The sequence below is a fragment of the Typopeltis vanoorti genome, chromosome 13, assembly GCF_054136105.1.
Source record: "Typopeltis vanoorti isolate ZY-2024b chromosome 13, IOZ_Tvanoo_1.0, whole genome shotgun sequence".
Taxonomy (NCBI): domain Eukaryota; kingdom Metazoa; phylum Arthropoda; class Arachnida; order Uropygi; family Thelyphonidae; genus Typopeltis; species Typopeltis vanoorti.
In genome coordinates, this window is record NC_143561.1 from 6239540 (window position 1) to 6260714 (window position 21175).

General features: G+C 34.6%; 1 protein-coding gene across 1 annotated transcript in view; it reads left to right on the plus strand.

Annotated features, from left to right (window-relative positions):
* The window catches only part of LOC150099905 (COMM domain-containing protein 3-like), a 92531-nt gene that overhangs the window by 65311 nt on the left and 6045 nt on the right, over positions 1 to 21175 (plus strand). The window contains exons 6-7 of the mRNA XM_090402580.1: positions 775 to 831; positions 8256 to 8309. Coding sequence (XP_090258706.1) covers positions 775 to 831; positions 8256 to 8309 — 111 coding nt within the window. The remainder of the gene's footprint in view (positions 1 to 774; positions 832 to 8255; positions 8310 to 21175) is intronic.

A 21175-nucleotide genomic window follows, 5' to 3' on the forward strand; every position in this document is an offset into this window, starting at 1 on the left:
AAACAACGGGGGCCTTGTTTAACCGGGCGACGCCCCAGCCGGCATGAAATTTTGTCATGTTGTACCATCATTCTATATTTTGGTTTAACCAATAAGAATACAATTTGGTCGGCTAAATCCCAAATTGCCAGCCCATCCTCGTCCGTTCAGTATCCAAGTAGATACCCAACAGGGTGCACCACGAGAAGGTGAGGATTGGACATTAGGTCAGAAGCCCTGGTCGGTTCTCCGCATTCCTTTAAAGGCTATGTGGAGGTCTCCTCTCAGTTATACAGCTTTGACCCTTAAGCACCCCTTTTTTTTTTTTTTTTTTTTTTTTTTTTAATTCTTATTTTATTATTATTATTATTATTTTTTTTGGAGGGGCACCCAAATATAATTTGCCTAGGGGCCCCAACTATCCTTAATCTGCCACTGTCTGTTCTTTGGAGCAGCCTTACCCATAGTGTGCATGATGGGTGTTTTTCCCAATGAATACAACCCTCAGCTTTTTCAGAATGCATGTTAATAGATTCTTTTTTCTCCATAACTCATACATGGTGTGTTGTAGATTTTGCAACTTTTTTTTTACTTTTGTCAGTATGAAATTTAGTAAAAACTGAAGATATTATTTAGGTTTTATTATGATAAGCAAGTCAAGAATATGTTGATAGTTCATTGTATTCTATTTATAGAATATACACTTGCTTTACTTTTTTTTTTAACCCTTGATTTTTGTTGTGAGTTTATATAGATATTATAATATTGCATTTATATTTCTGCATTTTATTTCAGTCTAGCTCAATAGGAAAAATAGGTCAGCCAAGCTATCTTGTGTCACTTAAAACTGAGGTGAGCAAAAAATAAATTAATTCTTTGTTATGGAAAGCCTAAAAAATAGTGCAGCAGGTTTAAAGTATAATGGCTGTATTCAGATTCTGCATTTAAATTTTAATTTAAATACAAATATCTCAAGGTACTTGATTAATAATAATTTTCTTGTATGTAATTTCCACAATTTTCTTGTATACCAGATATTATCAGAGTACTTTGTTAATATTTTACCATTAGTTTCCAGTCAACTTTTTCCAAATTGATCTATAAAAGAAAATGATGATATAAAGATAGAATGGAATAATTTTTAAAAAAATGTATTAATAAATGCCTCCGAACAAAAAGTAAATGGAAGAGGAGAAAGGGAATAAGAAACTGCATATAAATAATGGATAAACACAAAAAATCAGTAGAAGCAAAAATTAATTTTAAATACAAAAAGCAATAGCAAAAAAAACATATCAAAAAAAGAATAGAGAAACAGGATAACTTCATAACAAAATTGGAAAGAGATCTTACAGTGAAGAGACCAAATACATACAAAATTCTAAGGAATATGAATAAGGAGATAAAAGAAAAAGTGAAACTTGAAATAATCAAAGAGAAAACCTAGCTGGACTTCTTCCAGAACTTATGGCAATATAGTAATGAAATCAAAAACTGACATAATGCTTACTACTAACTATACAATGGAAGAAATAACATTACAAGAAATCCACCAAACAATACAGCAAAGCAAATCAAGAAAATCCTCTGGAGAAGATGGAATAAATATAGAACTTATAAAATATGCAGGCATCCTATTCATCAAATGACTTAAAATTATTAAAAAATAACATAGTTGGCAGCAAGGAAAAATTCCAGAAAGTTAGAATAAGGCAATTATCATCCCAATATATTAAAAAAAAGGCAATAAGTGTAACCGTGAAAACTACAGAGGAATAAGTCATCTAAATACCGGTTATAAGTTATGTGCACGAATATTAAATCATATGTAGAAGATAAGCTTTGTGAAGAACAAAATGGCTTTTGAAAAGGACGATCATGCATTGACCCAGCTTTTACATTAAAAATCTTAATGGAAAAACATTACGAATACAACATAGAAATGCATATAGCATTTGTAGACTACCACATTTGCAGAAAGTCTTTGACATAGTCTTAAGGTACAAACTGTGGACAACTCTTAAGAATCTAAACATTCCAAATCAACTGCTTGCTGCAATAACTAGCATGTATCAGAATGACCAAAATAGCATCAACGAAAAAGTTACATAATGGAAATCAATAAACGGGGGGGGGTCCATCAAAGATACCCACTGTCACTGTTATTTAATATCTATATAGATGAATTAATAAAGAAATGGAAGGAAAATATAAAACTGACATTTAAACTAGATCATGGAACTATACAAGGGTTTGAATAGTTTGGTAAAAAAAAAATAAGTTAAACATATTTTTTTTTTGGAAAAAAATCACCTTTATTTCTCAACATAGTCTCCATCAAGGTCTACACATTTGGTCCAGCGATTTTCCAATTTTTTCATTCTATCTAAAAATTAGGATTTATCAAATTGTGCAAAATAGTTATTGACAGCCTTGATGACATCCTCGTTTTAAGAAAATTTTTTCCCACCAAGCCAAATTTTTAAGTTTGGGAACAAGAAGTCACACAGGGCCAAGTTTGTTGAATACGGTGGATGTGGAACCAATTCGAACCTCAATTCATGCAATTTTGCCATTGTGATGGCTGATGTGTGGAATGGTGCATTGTCTTTATATATATATATATATATAAAGCAGAATTTCAAATTTCCTAAAGATAACAGGGCTGATCAGCATTATTCTCTTAACCTAAACATAATCAAGTTCAAAAGCATACAAGAATAAGAGTTTATAAAGTTCTTGCAAGACCCTTCTCTATTAATAAACACTAGAATTGCTTTGTTCATTCTTGTATGAAATTCTGATACCACCCAACTGGAGAACATAAGTTAAGGAACACCAAGAAAAAAGATGAAATATTTGCATGCCACTTCTGACCCAATAATTATGCAAAATAGTAGTATCACACTGGATGATAAAATCATCAGCTACCTAAAGACCTCTCTAAACATCCGCATTATAGTGAGACTCAAACAGACCCACAGCAAGTGGAGCAAAGTGAAGATGCCATTCACCCTGGATAGCAAAACCTGTATGGACACCTAAAGTGTATCACAAGTCATTTTCATGAACTTCTGCACCACTGACCACAAATACAAATCACTCTTTTGGATAGACTTTCACGAATTGTAGATAAATGCAAAGGTATTTTGGTCTCGCCCTCAACTAACATTATGACTCTTTCTATAAGTACTCTTATGTATATTGTTATTTTTTAATGCAAATCCCCATGAAAGGTTGCAAACCAAGTTAAACGACATACAAAACTAAGAGTTTATTATAAAGTTTATGAAGCTTAAAAAGTTCTGGTGACCTTCTGTACTGCATGGAAGTGAAATATGAACCATAAAACCACATGGACTTGCTGGCCTGCTTGACCTAGTGGTTAGCATATCTACTTTCCAGCCAAAAGGCTGCGGGTTCAAATCTCATCATGGGCATGGATGTTTGTTATTGTCTGTGAAAATACTAGTGGTGGTGGATGGTAGATGCAGTTCATTGTAGTTGGTGAATTGAGTGGTGGAGGTAGAGTTGTAGAGTAGGTGCCCTCCCTCGATGACTCTTTGGGTTCCCTGGAGGTGTCATGTAATAATAATAATATCTGCAGGTGGGAGTTTAAAAAAAATTGAGAAATTAAATTCTTACATTGGACAGCAGGCTATACACTCAGGAAAAAAAAAAAACAACTAAAGAATTAAAAATGCTCAGTAATAGATAAAATATACAAATATAGAAAGAATGGGTAATTTGTGACTATCTGAAAAGATACTCCAATACCACCCAGCTGGAATAGATGGAAAGACCAGAACAGGCCACTTGGGGAACCTAACTTCGTAATCTTTCCTGGGTGGGATTCACATAAAAAAAAAAAAATATGCAAGTCTAACTTCACTACAAGAGTTGAATATTATTTATTTGGTCAAGAGTAAACCAAAATACCTCATCATCATCAAATTCCTGCCATGTACCCTCAAGGGGTGTACAGGATATGATAGTACTACATGAAAAATTTACATCATTACTAACTTCCTATCTACAATTTTCTGCCAAATCAGTCTGTTCCTTGTCAAGACTCCAACATTATCAGATCTTATATTTCTATCGTCTAAGGTACTTTTCACCTCATCAATCCACCTATATCTTGGTCGTCTTCTGGGTCTTTTCCTGCCAACCTGGCAGATAACACTTGTTTTGCTAATCTTTCCTCACCAATTCTGTTTAAGTTACCATACCACCTGAGATTAGCTCTGCTAACACATTCCTGGATGTTGACAATGTCAAGTTCTTTCCTAATATCCTCGTTTTTAATATGATATTGCCATTGATGCCATTTGTTCACGCCTATAATCTTTCTCAGGACTCTCATAATTAGTGAAAAATCTACCCAAAAGAGTGATCTACCCTTAATGAAACACTCAGATTTCCATATAATTCTTGCAAGAGTTTGCTAGCCTGGAAGAATAGCATCTCCTACTATGGCATGAATGTTCATTAAGTCTTTAGACAGCTGATATTTTCATTCTGGTGTGCAGTTTTGCATAATTCTTTGGTCAGAATGGCATGAAAGAATGTTTTATAGAGCAAATCTCTCAGTTTATCTAACCTCTGACAAACTTATCATATATAATGCTTCTTCTTTCTCAGCCACTTTCGATCCACTGCTGAATGAAGGCCTCCCACATGATCTTCCAATTTTCTCGGTCTTCTGCTATCCATCTCTTTCTAGCCAGTTTTTCTATTTCATCTACCCATCTCGTTTTTGGGTGTCCTTGTCTTCTCTTTTCAGTTAGTATCCATTCTATTACTTTTCTGGTCAATCTATTGTCCATTTCTTGAGCCAGATGTCCTGCCTATCTCCATTTGGATGCTTTTACAATTTATAACTTAAACACTAACTAAACAAATGGAGAAATTCTCTAAATTTTAACACTAATGGATAAAAAGAGGAAGGAATGGATCAGATTACAGACGAAAGTCTTGGATGCGATAGAAATATAATGCTTGGTAGGTTTCAAATGTTTTAAAAAAAATAAACAATGAATGTAGAGGTAGTTTTGTATATTCACGAGTACATGAAACTATAGTTTTGAAGTAAATGAACAACTGTTGTGTGTTCAGATAATTTTATTATTATTACATCATCCATGGAGTTGGTAGACTCATTGAATCTTAAAATCCTTAACACTCCTGCATTAACAACACATTCCAGTAATGCATTCCATTCAGCGGCAGTTCTCAAGGTAAAAAATCTACTCCTTGCATTCCTCTTCACCATATTCTTACACAACTTCCAGGGATGGCTTCTTGTTCTTCCCTCTCTAGCCTTCTACTCTTTTTATAATCCCCTCTGGATTAATCTGATAAAATCCTCTTACTAGCTTAACATCTTTATCATATCACCTCTTTTCATCTTATCCACCAACTACAATCAACATTTCTTCAACCTCTCCATAGCCAACGTTCCAGAGTCCTGATAATGGTTCTTAGTCACTTGTCTCTGGACCCTCTCCAGTGTTTCCACATCACACTGAAAAACCATTTGACCAAATTTGAGCACAGTAGTCCAAGTATAGTTTGACCAGTGCTTTATACAGTGGTACAACCACCTCCTTATCCCTGGATGTCAGAGTACTTCTTATTGTAGCAGCACTATGATGTGCAGTCTTTGCAGCACTTGCAATATGTCCTCTAAACTTCAGTCTACTAAGAACCATCACTCCCAAATCTCAAATATCATCCACTTCCTGCAGTACATTAAAAATCATGTGAATCAAAAATTTTTCTAGTGATAGCTATTAATTCAGAATAAATTTCTCATAAATTAACCAATGAATGATTGTTTACTTACTGTAGTGATAATAACCTGAAGTAGAGTGAGACTTCTATCTTTGTTTTTCTAAGATGGAAATATTTTTATTTTATATATGTGGCTGCCTAAGGGTCAAAGCCAGTTAACTAGAAGGAGACCTCCATATTACCTTTAAGAAATGCAAAGAACTGACTGAAGTTTCTGAAATAATGTCCGGTCCTCATCTTCATGTGGTGTGCCCTGTTAGTAGGTATTTACTGGGTACTGAACAAATGAGAATTCATGCTGGCTGGGGCATTGCGAGTTAAACACAACTCCTGCTCTTTTTGTTAGAGAACCAGGGCAACAGTGAAAAGTCTTCTGATGAAACTCCAACTAGAGAATTAGAAGATGAATTAAATGCAATATCAGAAGAACTGAAGAATAATCATAAGGAATATTAATGCAAAAGATATCAAACTTGAAGAACTGGTAAAGTACCACATGTACATGATTTACATTTCTGAGACAAAGAAGACAAAAACAGGTGAGATACAACTAAATAATAAATATAAGATGTTATATTTGGACAATAATAATGAAAGAAAGGAAGTAGTAGCAACAGCATTCAACATCAAAAGTGAAGATAAATTTCTTTATTAGAAGGCAGTTTCAAAGTTACATGACAAATTTCAAAATGAGAAAATGGACAATGAAACTTATTTGTTCCTGTGGTCCCACAGAACGGTGAACTGTAGACTCGACTACATAAACATTCTTCAAGAAAAAATTAAACAATTCGGAAACAAGAGCCAAAGCTACATCTAAAAGTAGCTAAACAAAAGTCCTGGGAAGATTTTGGTAAGAATATAGAAGATAAATATCAGGAAGTGGTAAAAGCCTAGAAATGGAGGAAAGAGTACTGTGAAAGGAATCAAAGATGATAAAGGGACATGAAAACTTAAGGTAAGGGTATTCTAGATGTTTGCAGTAATTTGAAAGACTGTTAAATGACACAAGCAGTGAGAGAACAGTAGTAGAAAATATTCCAGAGAAATGCAGACATGAGTTCATATCAATACTTGAGGTAGAATTAACAACCAGAAATGTTCAAATCTGGAGGTATAAAAGTTTTGCAGTGATTACGTCTCATAATTCAGAGAGCCTAGTCAGAAAATTGAATTTCAGATCACTAGAGTAGAGCTCTCATAGCTCCCATCTGTAAAAAGGAGAATAAGGCTGAATGTAAGAATTGCAGAGGAATTTCTCTACTAAGTGTTCTAGGTAAGATTTATGCAAGCATACTTGAAAAGACTGAGAAAAATTGTGGCAGAGAAATTTGGAGAACAAGCTGGGCTCAGGTCAAATAGAGGTTGTCAAGATCAGATTTTTTCTTTGACAAATAGTTCAGAAATCAAGGGGACATAACAAGAATCTGTACTTAAGTTTTGTAAATCTGGAAAAGACATATGACAAGGTGCTCATAGAAAAGGTTTTCAAAATTATGATTGAATTATGAAAGAAAGTGGCATATATGATATTAGAATTAGAGATAATCAAACTTAACTCTTTGCTTTATTCAGATGATATTGTACTACTAAACACATCCAGTGCATTTCTCCAGGATTCTTTAACTGAATTGAATAACAGTTGTAACAAATTTGTCATAAAAATCAGCAATAAAAAGACCAATGATGAAAGTGGGCATAGAAAACTTTGGCTGTGTTTTCAATGAACCTGTGGAATAGGTAAAAGTTAATTTGGAAATAGACAACAGAATAAGCAAAGCTCGTATGGTGAGAGAGTGTTGAATAAATTTATATGAAATAAGACAGAAATTAGCCAAAACACTAGCAGTGTTCAAATCAGTCTTAAGTTATGGATCTGAAAAATGGGTTAGAAATAAAGCACTTTATCAGAGACCACAGATATGAAAGTTCTGAGGAAGATTAAGGGAGTATACAGATGGCATTAATGACAGAATCATAGTAAAAATGAACGTTAGGAAGGAATTTTCAGTTAGCATTAAGAATGTTTGAGCAGGGGCAATCTAAGGTAGTATGGGTACTTAAACAAAATGAGAGAGGAAAGGTTAGCAGAACAAGTTTGATGCCAAGATAGTAGGAAAAAACAAACCAAGATCTAGATGGATTGATTCACTCAGAAGAGTTTTAGAAGACTAAAATGTTAAGTATTAAGAATGACAATTTTGAAATGCTGTCAAGTGATAGACTACTTTGGAGGAAAATTGTTGATAGGAGATAACATAACCTTAATAATTTAGTACTGTAATATTAGCTTGCATGTCTCTTGAGGGTACATGAAATTGATTATATAATATACATATGGGGAAAAACATGTATTCATCTGTAGACTATTTTGTTTTATAGCTTTACGAACATACATCTTGTATTCTTTAGTTGTTTTTCTCATTTGAAAAGTAATTTACAAATAAAATAAATAAACATAATACTGTTTCTTTTCACAGAGTGCACAAGGAGAGCAGCCCATTACATTTTCCTGTTCACTGGAACAGCTACAGGTAAAGGACAAAACCATTATTTGTACAGCATTAAAATTGACTGCTTTGATAAAAACTAATAATGTACTGATTGTTTTATCTGATTTTCTGTTTGCTCTTAGTTTCAGCTAACATCTTGGTGTTACAGTGACACATAATGGTATTAATTGCTTGAACATAATATAGACTGGTGCTACAGTTAGCCAGTTAACTAGCATATGAGAAATATTCTGGATAATGCCTGTGTTCTGATAGCTCCAAAAAAAAAAAAAAAAAAAGAAAGAATCTGAAATCTGTTTTATTTTCATAAACTATTTCCGAACAAGATCCCCTTTCTCCCCTCCGTTGAGAAAATGCATAAACTTGTTATGCATTTTCTCAACTGTATAACAAGTTTATCATAGCTGTCATAATAAAACTTTTTTTTTGGAATTATTTATTATTTTTTCACCACTGCTATGACTTGTTCATCATTTTCAAAACGAATACCATTGAAATGTGTCTTCAGCTTAGGAAATAATAAAAGCTAATGTGTACTAAGTCTGGGTCGTAAGGATGGTGTGTTCTACAATTTCAAATCTGATCGCTTAAATTGTCATTGAAGTGAATGCTCTCATGAGCTGCCTTGCATTATATTGTACAAGCAGTGGCTGTTCCTCATCAAAACATTTGTCTTTCTCAAGGTTATCCTATAACTTTGCAAATTTATTGCCATCCCTTTTGTACAGTCCTGGTGATAGACACCTTTGTTGTTCTACAAATTCTCAATCTGTCTTCAGAATCAGTATTCCACAATCCTGATATCATTTTTAACTAACACTCACCTTTGCTGTTCAAAGAGAATCAGCATGTACTTTCTGATGGAAAGTGGAGTTTTGAATTTTCTTTTCAGGGTCATAATTATTATTAAGAGAGACCTCCAGGGAGTCAGAGACTCATTGAGGCCACATACTACACACACTAGCTATCATACTTATTTTTGAATTCATTCACACTGCTTGCACTCGCACCATCCAATGGCAATCCATTCCAATCACACCACCCTATGACAGAAAAATCTAACCCTCATCCCCTTTTTAGCGACATTCTTAGCTTTCCCCTAGTGTCCTTTCCCCGCCATAAATTAAGTTCCATCAATTAAAATCCTGTATGAATGGCCCTTTCAGAAGTTTGCAAGGCTCAATCATATCACCCCTCCTTCTCCTGTTTGCTAATGTCTGCAGTCTACAAACACTCCAAAATCCCTATCCTCATCAGTTTCTTCAAGCATAATCCCACCAATATAATGTGACATTGGATATCCAATAAAGCCAAAATGAATGGTTTTACATTTACTGACATCCATTTTCTCATGCCCACAATTTCAGCCTATTCAAATCATTGGCAAGTATTGCATATAAGCAGCATTTCTGATTACCCTACTTATCTTTGCATCAACAAATAGCTGTTATGTCGCTTGTCAAATCCTTCCCAATATCATTAATGTACAGATTGAATAACAGTGGACCAAGCACTGATCCTTGTGGTACACCACTAGTTACCTTAAATCTTGCAGACTCACCCCATACACCACTTTTTGATATCTTTCAGGCAACCATCCTCTTATCCATTCTAATATTCTATAATCCAGACCCATATTCTCCAGTTTATGCAACAGTCCACCATGCTGTATTGTGTCAAAAGCCTTAGCAAAATCCAAAAGTATCATGGTAAATCTATTCCCCTTGTCTAGTTCAATGGTAACGTTGTTATAGAATGTGAACAAGTTGCTAAAACATGACCTTCGCTTAGTAAACCCATGTTGCTCATTGCAAAGTAGAGATTCACTGTCAATCCATTTCTGAATGTTAGCCCTAACCAATTTTTCCAAAATCTTCACTACCACTCCTGAGATACTAATTGGTAGATAGTTGGATACATAGGTCTTTGCACCACCCTTGTGCAATGAAATTACCATACATTCTTTCCATTCCTGCAGAATCTTCCCAGTTCTGAGACTCAGTTATATGGCTGGGTCAAGGGAATAGCCAGTTTAGCTGAACACTCTTTTAGCATCTGTGCTGATATCCCATCAGTCCCTACTGCTGAATTCTTATTCAGTTTGTGCAACAGCTCAATACCTTATTCTCATACACCTGAGTTTCTTCATCTATTGAAAAGGTAGCAGTGAGCTCAATGTTGCATACACCAGGTTGATAGCTTTTAACAAAATGGGCACTCGTGTCGAACAACCTCTTCTGCATCTGTAACTCTCAGGCCATCTGCATTTAGAAGAGTTATTCTTTCTTTTACTTGCAGCATATCGATAGAATTCTTGCGAGTTGTCTTTAGCACACAGAGCCAGTTTCTTTTCATACTCAGACTGCTTTCCGTACAACGGGTGTGACTAGCCTGCTTCTTATAACTTTCATAATGGACATCATCCTTATGCACATGGTGTTTCTTCCACATCATCCTTTTCTTATGATAAGATTACACATCCATTTGACTCCTATTTATTCTTCGAACTCTCAGAACACATTCTGATATTGCATCATTTAAGTATTGTTTAAATGTTTCACATGCACTGTCGATATTCTTCCCATCCACATCAACTGATCCCATTCTGCTGAACTCAGCATACTCCTCAGTTGGTCATAATTTCCTTCTTTGTAGTTTGGCATGTAACCTTTTCTGAATAGAACATTCATAAACTTAGTCACTTCCCAAGTGAGTATTGCATGATCACTGTCACCAACCAGAAGTAGAATAGTTACTTCTTTAACTGAAACACCCTCTGATACTATAATCAAATCTAACACTCTTTGGCCTCGAGTTCCCTCTGTCACATGCAGCTTGAGGAAGTTGTCCCACAACAGCCCAATAAATTCATTTTCATTCTTCTCATGAGATTCTACTGCTGCCCAATCAATATTTGGATAATGATTACTCTTTTTGTGCTCATCTTTTCTATTTGTTGATGCATTTCTTCATCACTAGCAACTGATTCCCCAGGTCTGTAATGTTTATATTTTTTTAAAATCACATTTATTAAAATAAATATTAACTTTTGTTTTCTTTCGTTGGAAAATATCATTTATGTGGATCATCACACATGTAGTTTTAGAAACAAGATTTTCTGTTTTTATGAACAAATGATGTTAAAATGACATCACTTGTTTTCTGATTGTGAAACTTTTTTTTATTATATCAAAAATTTATATCCAGTGATATTTCAGCAGGAACCTTGAAATTGCAACAGATAATTTTTTGTATGATGCATATTCTTATAATATCCAGTGCTTAAACACTGTAGATATGGTGAAAATATATGAAAGATATGCCATACAGACTGATTCAAAATATATGCTAATTTTAAAGATTTTCAATTGCATCATTTCGCCACTCCTGGAACTTAATTATAAATAACTACTGTCCAATTTTCTACTTGTTTAAAAGTTTTCACAGACAGTATTCAAAATTTCTTACTTATTTTACCATTTTGACAAAAGAAATAAGCCAATTGTAAGCCAATAATATTGTATCCATTGAAGCAGGTACTTATAATTCTATACTTTTGTGATCTTCAGTTATTCAGCTGTTTGTTAAAATTAATCTATTTTCACCATATAAATACTGTTTACGTGTATGTCAAAAAAAAAAAAAAAAAATCAGTAGCATTCATGTTTTTTTTTTTTTAATTCCAAATATTATTACTTTTACTGCTATTGGAAATAAGCTTTGTCTTAGAAATACTCGGAAATAATCTTCGCAGCTAGAGTAAAAGGCTAAAGCTTAGATTACTCGCAGTGCTATTGAGAAAGAACAGATCTTCAGATCACACTAAAGAGCCTCAAGCTGTAAGTGGAATACATCCACATTATTTTGTTTCATTTTCAATTATATCCTAAATAGAACTACTGATATTTCTTTTATAGGCTGATACCATAATTTTCATGATGTAGATATGGTATGAAGATCAGCAATAACAAGACAAAGACAGTGAAAATAAGCAAAATCATTGAAAATATCAACTGCATTGTGAATGGAGAACCTATAGAATAAGTAAAACATTTCAGCTACTTAGGTGCAATTTTTAATGAAGATGGTAAATTAAATATGGAAGTAGACAACAGAATCAACAAAGCTGGTATGGTAGGAAGTCAACTGAATAAATTTATATGGAATAAAAGAGAAACTAGTCAAAACATTAAATTAGCTGTATACAAAAGTGTTCAAACCAATTTTAATCTGAGAGCTGGGTTAGAAGTAAAACACTTTACTGCAGATATGAGAGTCCTGAGAAAGATTAGGGACGTGAACAGATGGTATCAATGGCAATATCATATTAAAAATGAGGCTATTAGGAAAGAACTTGACATTGTTAGCATTCAGGAATGTGTTTGTTAGCAGAGCTAATCTCAGGTGGTATGGTCACTTAAACAGGATGGGAGAGGAAAGATTAGCAAACAAGTGTTCTCTGCCAGGTTGGCAGGAAAATAAAGACCCAGAGAAAGACCAAGATATAGGTGGATTGATACAGTAAAAACCTTAGAAGATAGAAATATAAGATCTGATAATGTTGGGACAGGTAACAGATTGATTTGGAGGAAAATTGTAGATAGAAAGTTAGTAATAATGTAAGTTTTTTTCATGTACTATCATATCCTGTACACCCATTGAGGGTACATGTCAGAAATTTGATGATGAACAAGGTTTGAACATTACTTTTTTTTTAACCTTACACTACTCCGACATACATGGAAACATGCATGTTACTTTGTTGTGCTTACAGATTTAGATATGCTACTGCTGTTTAAGAACAACACGTTAAATTGTATTATCCCTTATTTCAAGGATAATTTTAAAATATCACAAATTCATATTCAGTAGTATTTCAAATGAACTCACAGTGAAAAATGAAACATTATTATTTGTAGAGTGCTTATTTCAATAATAGTTTTTTAACCATTGTATATAACATTTCGTGGATAGGAGCAACATATACACCTCTGAATCAAAAAATTGGAATAATCGAATGATTTGCAATTCTAATTTATTGCATAGAAAATAATTACAGGTAGTTCCTGCCTTTATGAATTCATTGGTTCCTGGCAACCGTTCATAAATCGGGAATTCGTAAAGCAGGTGTTTATATGCCTTTAGAAATAATGCTATAAGCAACAGCTAAGTTTGTAAGAAGGAATTTATAAAATATAAAATGAATATTAAATGATAAGAAAAATTTTTAATTAAAAAGATTCTTTGAAAAAAAAAAAAAAACTAATTTCTGTATCACTGTGTGAATTGACAGCCATAGAGGTAGTTGGAGATTAGAAAACTTTGGTGTATATATATATATATATATATATATATTTTTTTTTTTTCAAAGAAGACCTCGAGTGTCATCTGCTTATTGACTTTTGCTTCTTTTCATTTAAAATAGCTCAATAGCAAGCAGAAGCATTATTAATTTTGTGGGAAAATTTACTAAATCGTTCAAAGTCTGAATCTTGTGATTCAAAGATTTCTTGACCTTTTTCGAGATGTTTAAATGCTTCTTCTAGGCCTTTTAAAGTGAAAAAAACCAAGTTGGAACTTCATATTCGTCTTTTCCTCTAATTCAAGGAGATCACTGGGTGAGAGTTCCATAGTGTGAGATTGAAGCAGCTCATTAACATCACCTTCCGAAACTTCCATTTGCAACTGGTTAGCCATATCTAAGATCGCTTGAGTTTCAGAATTCAAAATATTTGTTGGGTTTTCAAAGCCTTCGAAATTATCATTAAACTGAAGACAAAGTTTATGCCCTCATCATTGCGTATTGTAATAGGTATGTTTAATCATTGAGTTTGGTCGCTTATCTAAGCAGTTAAGTTTTTTCATATCAGGAATTATACTGCCCATTTCTTTACTATGCAACCATGTAGACTGCATAGATTGCATTTTTTACTTCTTTCAACCTTTAAAACAGTGCAAAATGTAGAAGCAGAAAGAGAAAATTCCTCAGAAAGAGCTTTAACAGTGCTACCCGCTTGATGACTGGTAATAATTTCGTATTTTTTCTCTAACGTAATTGCTTTTTATTGTTTCTTTTGCTCATTTTCTGGTTTTGTACTGTTGCTTCTTTTTGACATTGTTAGAAAGGTGAAAGTTATAGATTATAGTTAAAAAGACAAAATAAACAATCAGGTGTAATTGAAGAAAACTACGAATAACATACTCTCGTTGCCAAGGCCCATGAGTGACTGAGACTCGTTCTAACTGATCATTATTATTATTATTATTATTATTATTATTACGGGCAACTCCAGGGAGTCATTAGACTCATCGAGGGAGGCCCCAAATCATTTTCATCACAACTATTCGACATTCATACAGTATCTATCATACCTCGCCTTAAACTCATTCACTGTCACAGCAGCCACCACAGACTCAGGGAGCGCATTCCACTCATTCACTACTCTAAAAGTAAAGAACCCAGCTCTAACACCTTTACTAACCACACTTTTGCCCAGTTTCCATGGATGTCCCCTAGTCCTCCCACAACCAGCCCTGTTCTCAAAAATATCTTCTGAATTAATTTTATAGAAACCCTTCAGTAATTTGAATGTCTCAATCATATCTCCCCTCCTCCGCCTATCAACCAATTTTTGCAACCCACAAATCGTCAACCTGTTCTCATATGGTTCATTCCACAGACCTGCTATCATCTTGGTCACTCTCCTCTGGATCCTCTCCACCTCCTCCCCATCAAGAAGAAACCTAGGTGACCAAATCTGAGCACAGTAGTCGAGATGAGGTCTTATCAAGGCTCGATACAGAGGAACAATAACCTGCTTGTCTCTGCTTGTCAACGTATTCTTCAGCAACCAAGTGATTTGATGAGCTGATTTGGCCACTTTTGCAATGTGTCCCCTAAATTTCAATTCCTTATCCACCAACACTCCTAAATCTCATGCCTCATCAATTTCCTGGAGCACGGTTCCACCAATGCAGTAAACTGCCTCCCATCTTTTCACCCCAAAATGCATAACCTTACATTTTGCCACATTAAATTGACATCCATTCTCCCTAGCCCAGACCTCCAATCTATCCAAATCATCCTGCAAAATTTTGACGTCATCTGCATTCACTATTGCCCTACCCAACTTCGCATCATCCGCAAACAAATGAACTGTTCCTCTCAGATCCTTTCCTATATCATTTATGAACAAATTAAACAGCAGTGGTCCAAGAACAGATCCTTGTGGTACACCACTAGTCACAGGCCGTCTTGTGGACTCTACTCCTGAGTAAACCACTCTCTGATATCTCTCCGTCAACCACCCTCCTATCCATCTCACCAACCCTATGTCCATTCCCATATGCTGCAATTTACTGATTAGAATTCCATGTGGTATCCTGTCAAAGGCCTTAGCAAGGTCCAGCAGAATCACTGTAAACCCATTACCCTTATCCAGTTCAGCCGTCACTGTGTTATAATACGTGAGCAAGTTACTGAGGCATGACCTACCCTTCACAAAACCATGCTGTCCCCGATACAGTATCCCATTTTCTTCTATCCAATCTTGTATTTTCCTCTTGACTATTTTCTCTAAGACCTTGATAATGATTCCTGTTATGCTGATTGGCCGGTAATTTTCAACAGCAGCCTTGGAACCACCTTTGTGCAGTGGAACTATTTTCCCCTCTTTCCACCCCCTTGGGACTGACCCAGTCCTGAGGCTCAAATTAAACATAATGGTCAAGGGCACTGACAATTCTTTGGCCGCTTCACGTATGACACGAGCTGGTATACCATCCAATCCCACAGATGTATTGACATTGAGGTTCTGTAATAGACTAGTTACCTCTACCTCATTCATCACAATTCCAGTATAAGCTGTTGGTTCCTCCATTTCAGCAAAGCCACCACCTGGATGATATACTCTTGCAAAGTGCTCGCTCAGTAATTCCACAACATCGACTGATTCAGTTACCTCCCTACCCTCAGCATTTTTTAAGATCATTCTACCATGAGCATTTTTCCTTTTACTTGCAACATATTGAAAAAACTGTTTGGGATTCTCTTTAGCCTGCATGGCCAATTTCCTTTCGTAATCTGCTTTTGCTTTTCTTACCACCCTTGTTACCATCCTGGCCTGAGCTTTATACTGTTCATGCACCTGATGGTCACCCTTCTCCTTAAATTCCCTCCACAATTGTTTCTTTTTTTGCAGCTCAAGCTTAATAGTGTTATTCATCCATTTAACCCCTACCTGATTTATTATTCGGACTCTTGGTATACAGTCAACCATTGCCTCCTGCAAACAGTTCTTAACCACCTCCCATGCACCATCAACATCCAGCCCTTGCAGTTTTACATGCCATGGCATTGAGCCAAGCACACACCTAAGCTTGTCATACTTACCAGCCCGGTAATTCCACATATACCCTGTCTTAATTGTAAATTCGACTCCTTTAGCCACCTCCCAAGTCATGACCTTATGGTCACTCTCACCAATTGGTGGCAACATGGTCATGTTCGTTACAGCTACATTCTCAGTTGCAATTACTAGGTCCAGCACTCTCTGTCCCCTGGTATTTTCCAATACATGTTGCCGTAGATAGTTGTCTCTTAATAACTGCATAAAATCCAATTCCTTCCTCCCATGTGCCCTCTCCTCTTTCCAGTCAATGTTACCATAATTGAAATCACCCATAATAATTACCCTCCTTCCATTCATTTCTTCTATTTGCTTATGCATATTATTCCCACCATCCACTCCATCACCCGGTCTATAGCAGCACCCAATTGTATATTTTGTTCTGCTAGATTGTATCTCACACCAAACAGCCTCATTATGTCATTACATACTGCATAATTCCCCATACGTGCCTCTAATCACCTTCGCCATGCAAAATTTTAAATAAAAATTCGTTAAGTGAGAATTTGTGAAATGAGAACTACCTGTATTACCAAATGTGAATTAGCATCACCTAAATCTACATGCTATGCAGATTATATAACCATATAAACAAATAAAAATATAATATAAATTATAAGAGAATTGTTATTTGAAAATATTCACAAAATTAGAATAATGCGTAAATAAATGCACATAAATTACTGTGCAAAGGGAAACATGATAATTAGTACTTTGTTGCATCCCCCTTAGCTTTTATGACATTTGTAAACAGTTGGACATATTATTTATTAGCAGTTCAGTCTTTTTATCAAAACATGTCAATATGGTCTGCAGACTAGAAACAAGTTCATTTTTGTCTCTTGGGGCAACTTCTTGAAGACATTTACATCTGGTGAGTTTGCTGGCCAAGGAATTAATTGATTTGCCTTTCTTTGAGCCATTTAGTAGTGGTCTTGGAAGTGACAAGAAGCTGAATCTTGCTGAAAAAGGATATCGCCAACCATCACATAAATTTCTCGATGCTGGTAACATAAAGTGCTCAAGAATTTCTTGGTACACTTTGGAATCGACTCTTTTGTACACAATACACAGCCTACCTGGACCTTCTGTGGTCATACAAGATGACAGAGGTTGTAAATTTCACCGAATGTTTCATGCATCTTTTTTCAAATGTTTCTTGCTTAAGATGCCCAAGACACATCCCTTGATGACCATGGGACACACAAAACATACTTTCATTGCTGAAGTACATTTTTTACAGTCCTCTTGACCCCACAACAGTCTTTGCTTACACCATTGCACTATAGCTGCCCTTTACTTGGAAGTCATAAGCAGCTTCGTCTTAGGCACACGTGATTTAAAACCCAATTTATGAAGCATTTGAAGGCGTTCTGGATACCACAGTATTGTTGGGCATGTGGTCATGATCTGATGAATGCCAAAGTTGGATAACAGTCGAAATCTATCTAAATATATATATATATAATTATCTGAAACAAGTCCTATACAGAATTGATTAAAATATTTTAATTTTGAGCTATTCCAACTCCCACTGCCACAACAGCCCATTGTAACTAAATTATAAATGTGTACTTTTTATAATTTCATACTTTTCACAGTGTGTATTTCACATTTCAGTATCCAAAATTTATAACTTCATTTACCTGTTGGAAATGAAATAATTATTCAGTTATTTGTATCCATACTATTTCTTTGCAATTTGATTATTCCAACCAGTATTTTCTATTCATCCCAGTATTCAGTTGTTTAGGGAATAGTGATCAGCCAAAATTGTTAATTTTTAGCAATTCATTACCTGTTATTGTTCATACTTAGCCTTATCTTTATGTCACGAAAGTTTGTCCTTAAGGAAGGAAGCTAAAATGAAATAATTTTTCTGCACTTCTGTTTATACAGAATCTTTTTTTTTTCTTTGAATATGCCAATAACATTAATTTTATTTTACTTTGCTATTTTGTAATAAAAAATATTACTAGTGCTACTTTGAAAATTTCACATCTGTGGCATACACTACTATGAAAATTTAAACGACAAAGTTTCACTATCAGCAAACCATACTCTAATTTAGATAGTGATCGCATAATAGGCAAATTTCATGAAACCATTTGCATTAGGTGGGATTAGGTTTCACAGAATGTTTTAAAAATTAAAAAAAGAAACACCTCAGAGGATGATTTAGTCCATTATTCAGAAGTGAAATTAGGAATATAATTCTGACATTATACATGAGAAATGTGGAACCCATGTCATGTCAGTGCTGTATGGAGACAAATGAAAAAAAAAAGTTCACATTGAGGATTTTTGTTAAACAATTTACTTTTCGATTGTAGCATGTTTTCCACTGATAAAAAAAACTGGATTTAAAGCAAAACAGAATTTGAATGCTATGAGATAACCTAAGCATCTTCTGTTGAGGATTGCTCAGTAGTTTTTCTGAAAATTGTATGTTCTAATAGTAATTGTTTTTCTTTCTTTTCAATTTGAAAGAAAATTTGATAATAACAGTAAAAGTTAATCTTGCTTTTATTTGTTCTTCCTGAGTAAATAATAATAGAATATTATATTATGTAACATTGTTATTATCACTATACTGTTATCATAGAATACAATTTACAATAGCACAAGTTTTCTGATACAAATTGATATGTATATGAAAAGTCCCTTTATCTCACTTTTAGTAAAATTACTATAAATATTACTAATAACAGAAATACTATTTTCTATATTCTGAAGGCAGCAATATTTCTTGTTTTTCCTTTCAAGTAATGTAAAAGCCTGCAATTTGGTGGGAACTCTTCCAAGTATTACTTTTACACTTGGTAGCTGTGGGTTTCATAGCTCCCCTATTTTTTTTTTTTTTTAATAAATGCCATTTCTAAAAGAATTATTCAATTTAATTCTTTTCAGAAATTAGGGCTCCTCCTCCATGCAAAAAAAACAAATCAGCCACCGAACATTCATTTCAGAGATGTGTGGTCTGCACTCTCCTCGCATCTAAAGTAGGTGTGAGGAGTTGGGTGGAAAAGAGATCAGTGCTTCTTGCATCATATTCAAGAACTATCTAGTAGAAGTAATGTCTAAATGTATTTCAAAGGGCAAAAGATTAAATAAGATAGGTGTGAAATGAATTAATGAAGAGATTAAGCATGCAACACACCTACCTTATTTAATCTTTTGCCCTACATAAAAAAAAAAAAACATTATGGAGGCAACATAAGGAGTGGTAATCATCAATTCCATGAGGAATACAAAGAACAGGCAAGGAGGGTGACTCAATTTGTAAGGGTAGTAAGTTCAGTATGAGCAGCAGTTAGCTAATGAAGCCAAAGAAGGAAAAAAATCCTGTGGAGTTCTTTTGATATGTAGCTAGCAAAAATAAGAACAATTCTCTCAGAATGACATTGATTGAAGAAAATGGTATATGGATAGCTGCTGCAGATGATTTAGTTAAAATATTTAATGAACAGTTCATAAAGGTCTGTCATCCTTGTGAATGTGACATCATGGAGAGTTTGAGAGCAGTGAATGATGAGGAGGAGAAACCGAGTGAGGAAGAGGTATGTGGGGAATTAAGCAAACTTCATATTAATAAGGCTGTGGGACTTGATGATATATCATTGCATATTTTGAAGGACTGTGCCAGCGAATTGACATCTATATATTTCATATAATTGAAAGGAGTGACAGGATTCAAGCATCAAATTATAGGCCAATCTGTGTCGAGTGTTGTGGTTAAAGTGCTGGAAAGACTGGTGAGAATCAGTATTCCAGAATTGGGTTGACAAACAATGGTATCATCTTTGATGGACAGCACAGATTTGCTAAAGGAAGGTCATGTTTTAATAATATACTTATTAAAATAAGGTGACAGCTGCATTGGATACAGAGCAATAAACTTAGACTTTGCAAAGGCTTTTGATAGATTACCACATAAGTTATAGTCAAACAAGAGTGAATGTGGTTTAACACATTCAGAATAGTGCATCGGATTAGAGATTGGCTGTCTGATGGTAGTGGTAGGTATCAACAAGTTGTATATAGTGGGGGGAAGTATCCAGAAGAGGAAAGTCACTAGTAATATGCCTCAGGGATCTGTTTTAGAGCCATTGCTGTTTAACCTGCAAGTTAATGCTATTGGGAAAGATTTGAATGGGAATATACAGCTGTTTGCAGATGATGCAAAGTTGGGATGAACTATGAAGAGTAGAGCAGTGTGGTCTTACAAGATAAATATAGTGAATGGACACAGGAGTGGGGATGTCATTTCAATGTTATGAAATGGAAGGTTTTAAAATTTGGTAAACAAAGATAGGATGTAGAAGTTGCTCTTGATGGGAATATATTGTTTGATGGGGAGGAAATAAGAGATCTTGGGGTGATGGTGGATAAGGATCTGAAATTGAAGACATATTGCTAAAATTGCAAGGACAACAATTTTGAAGTTGAGACAATGCAATTTGCAGTCTAGTGGATAGG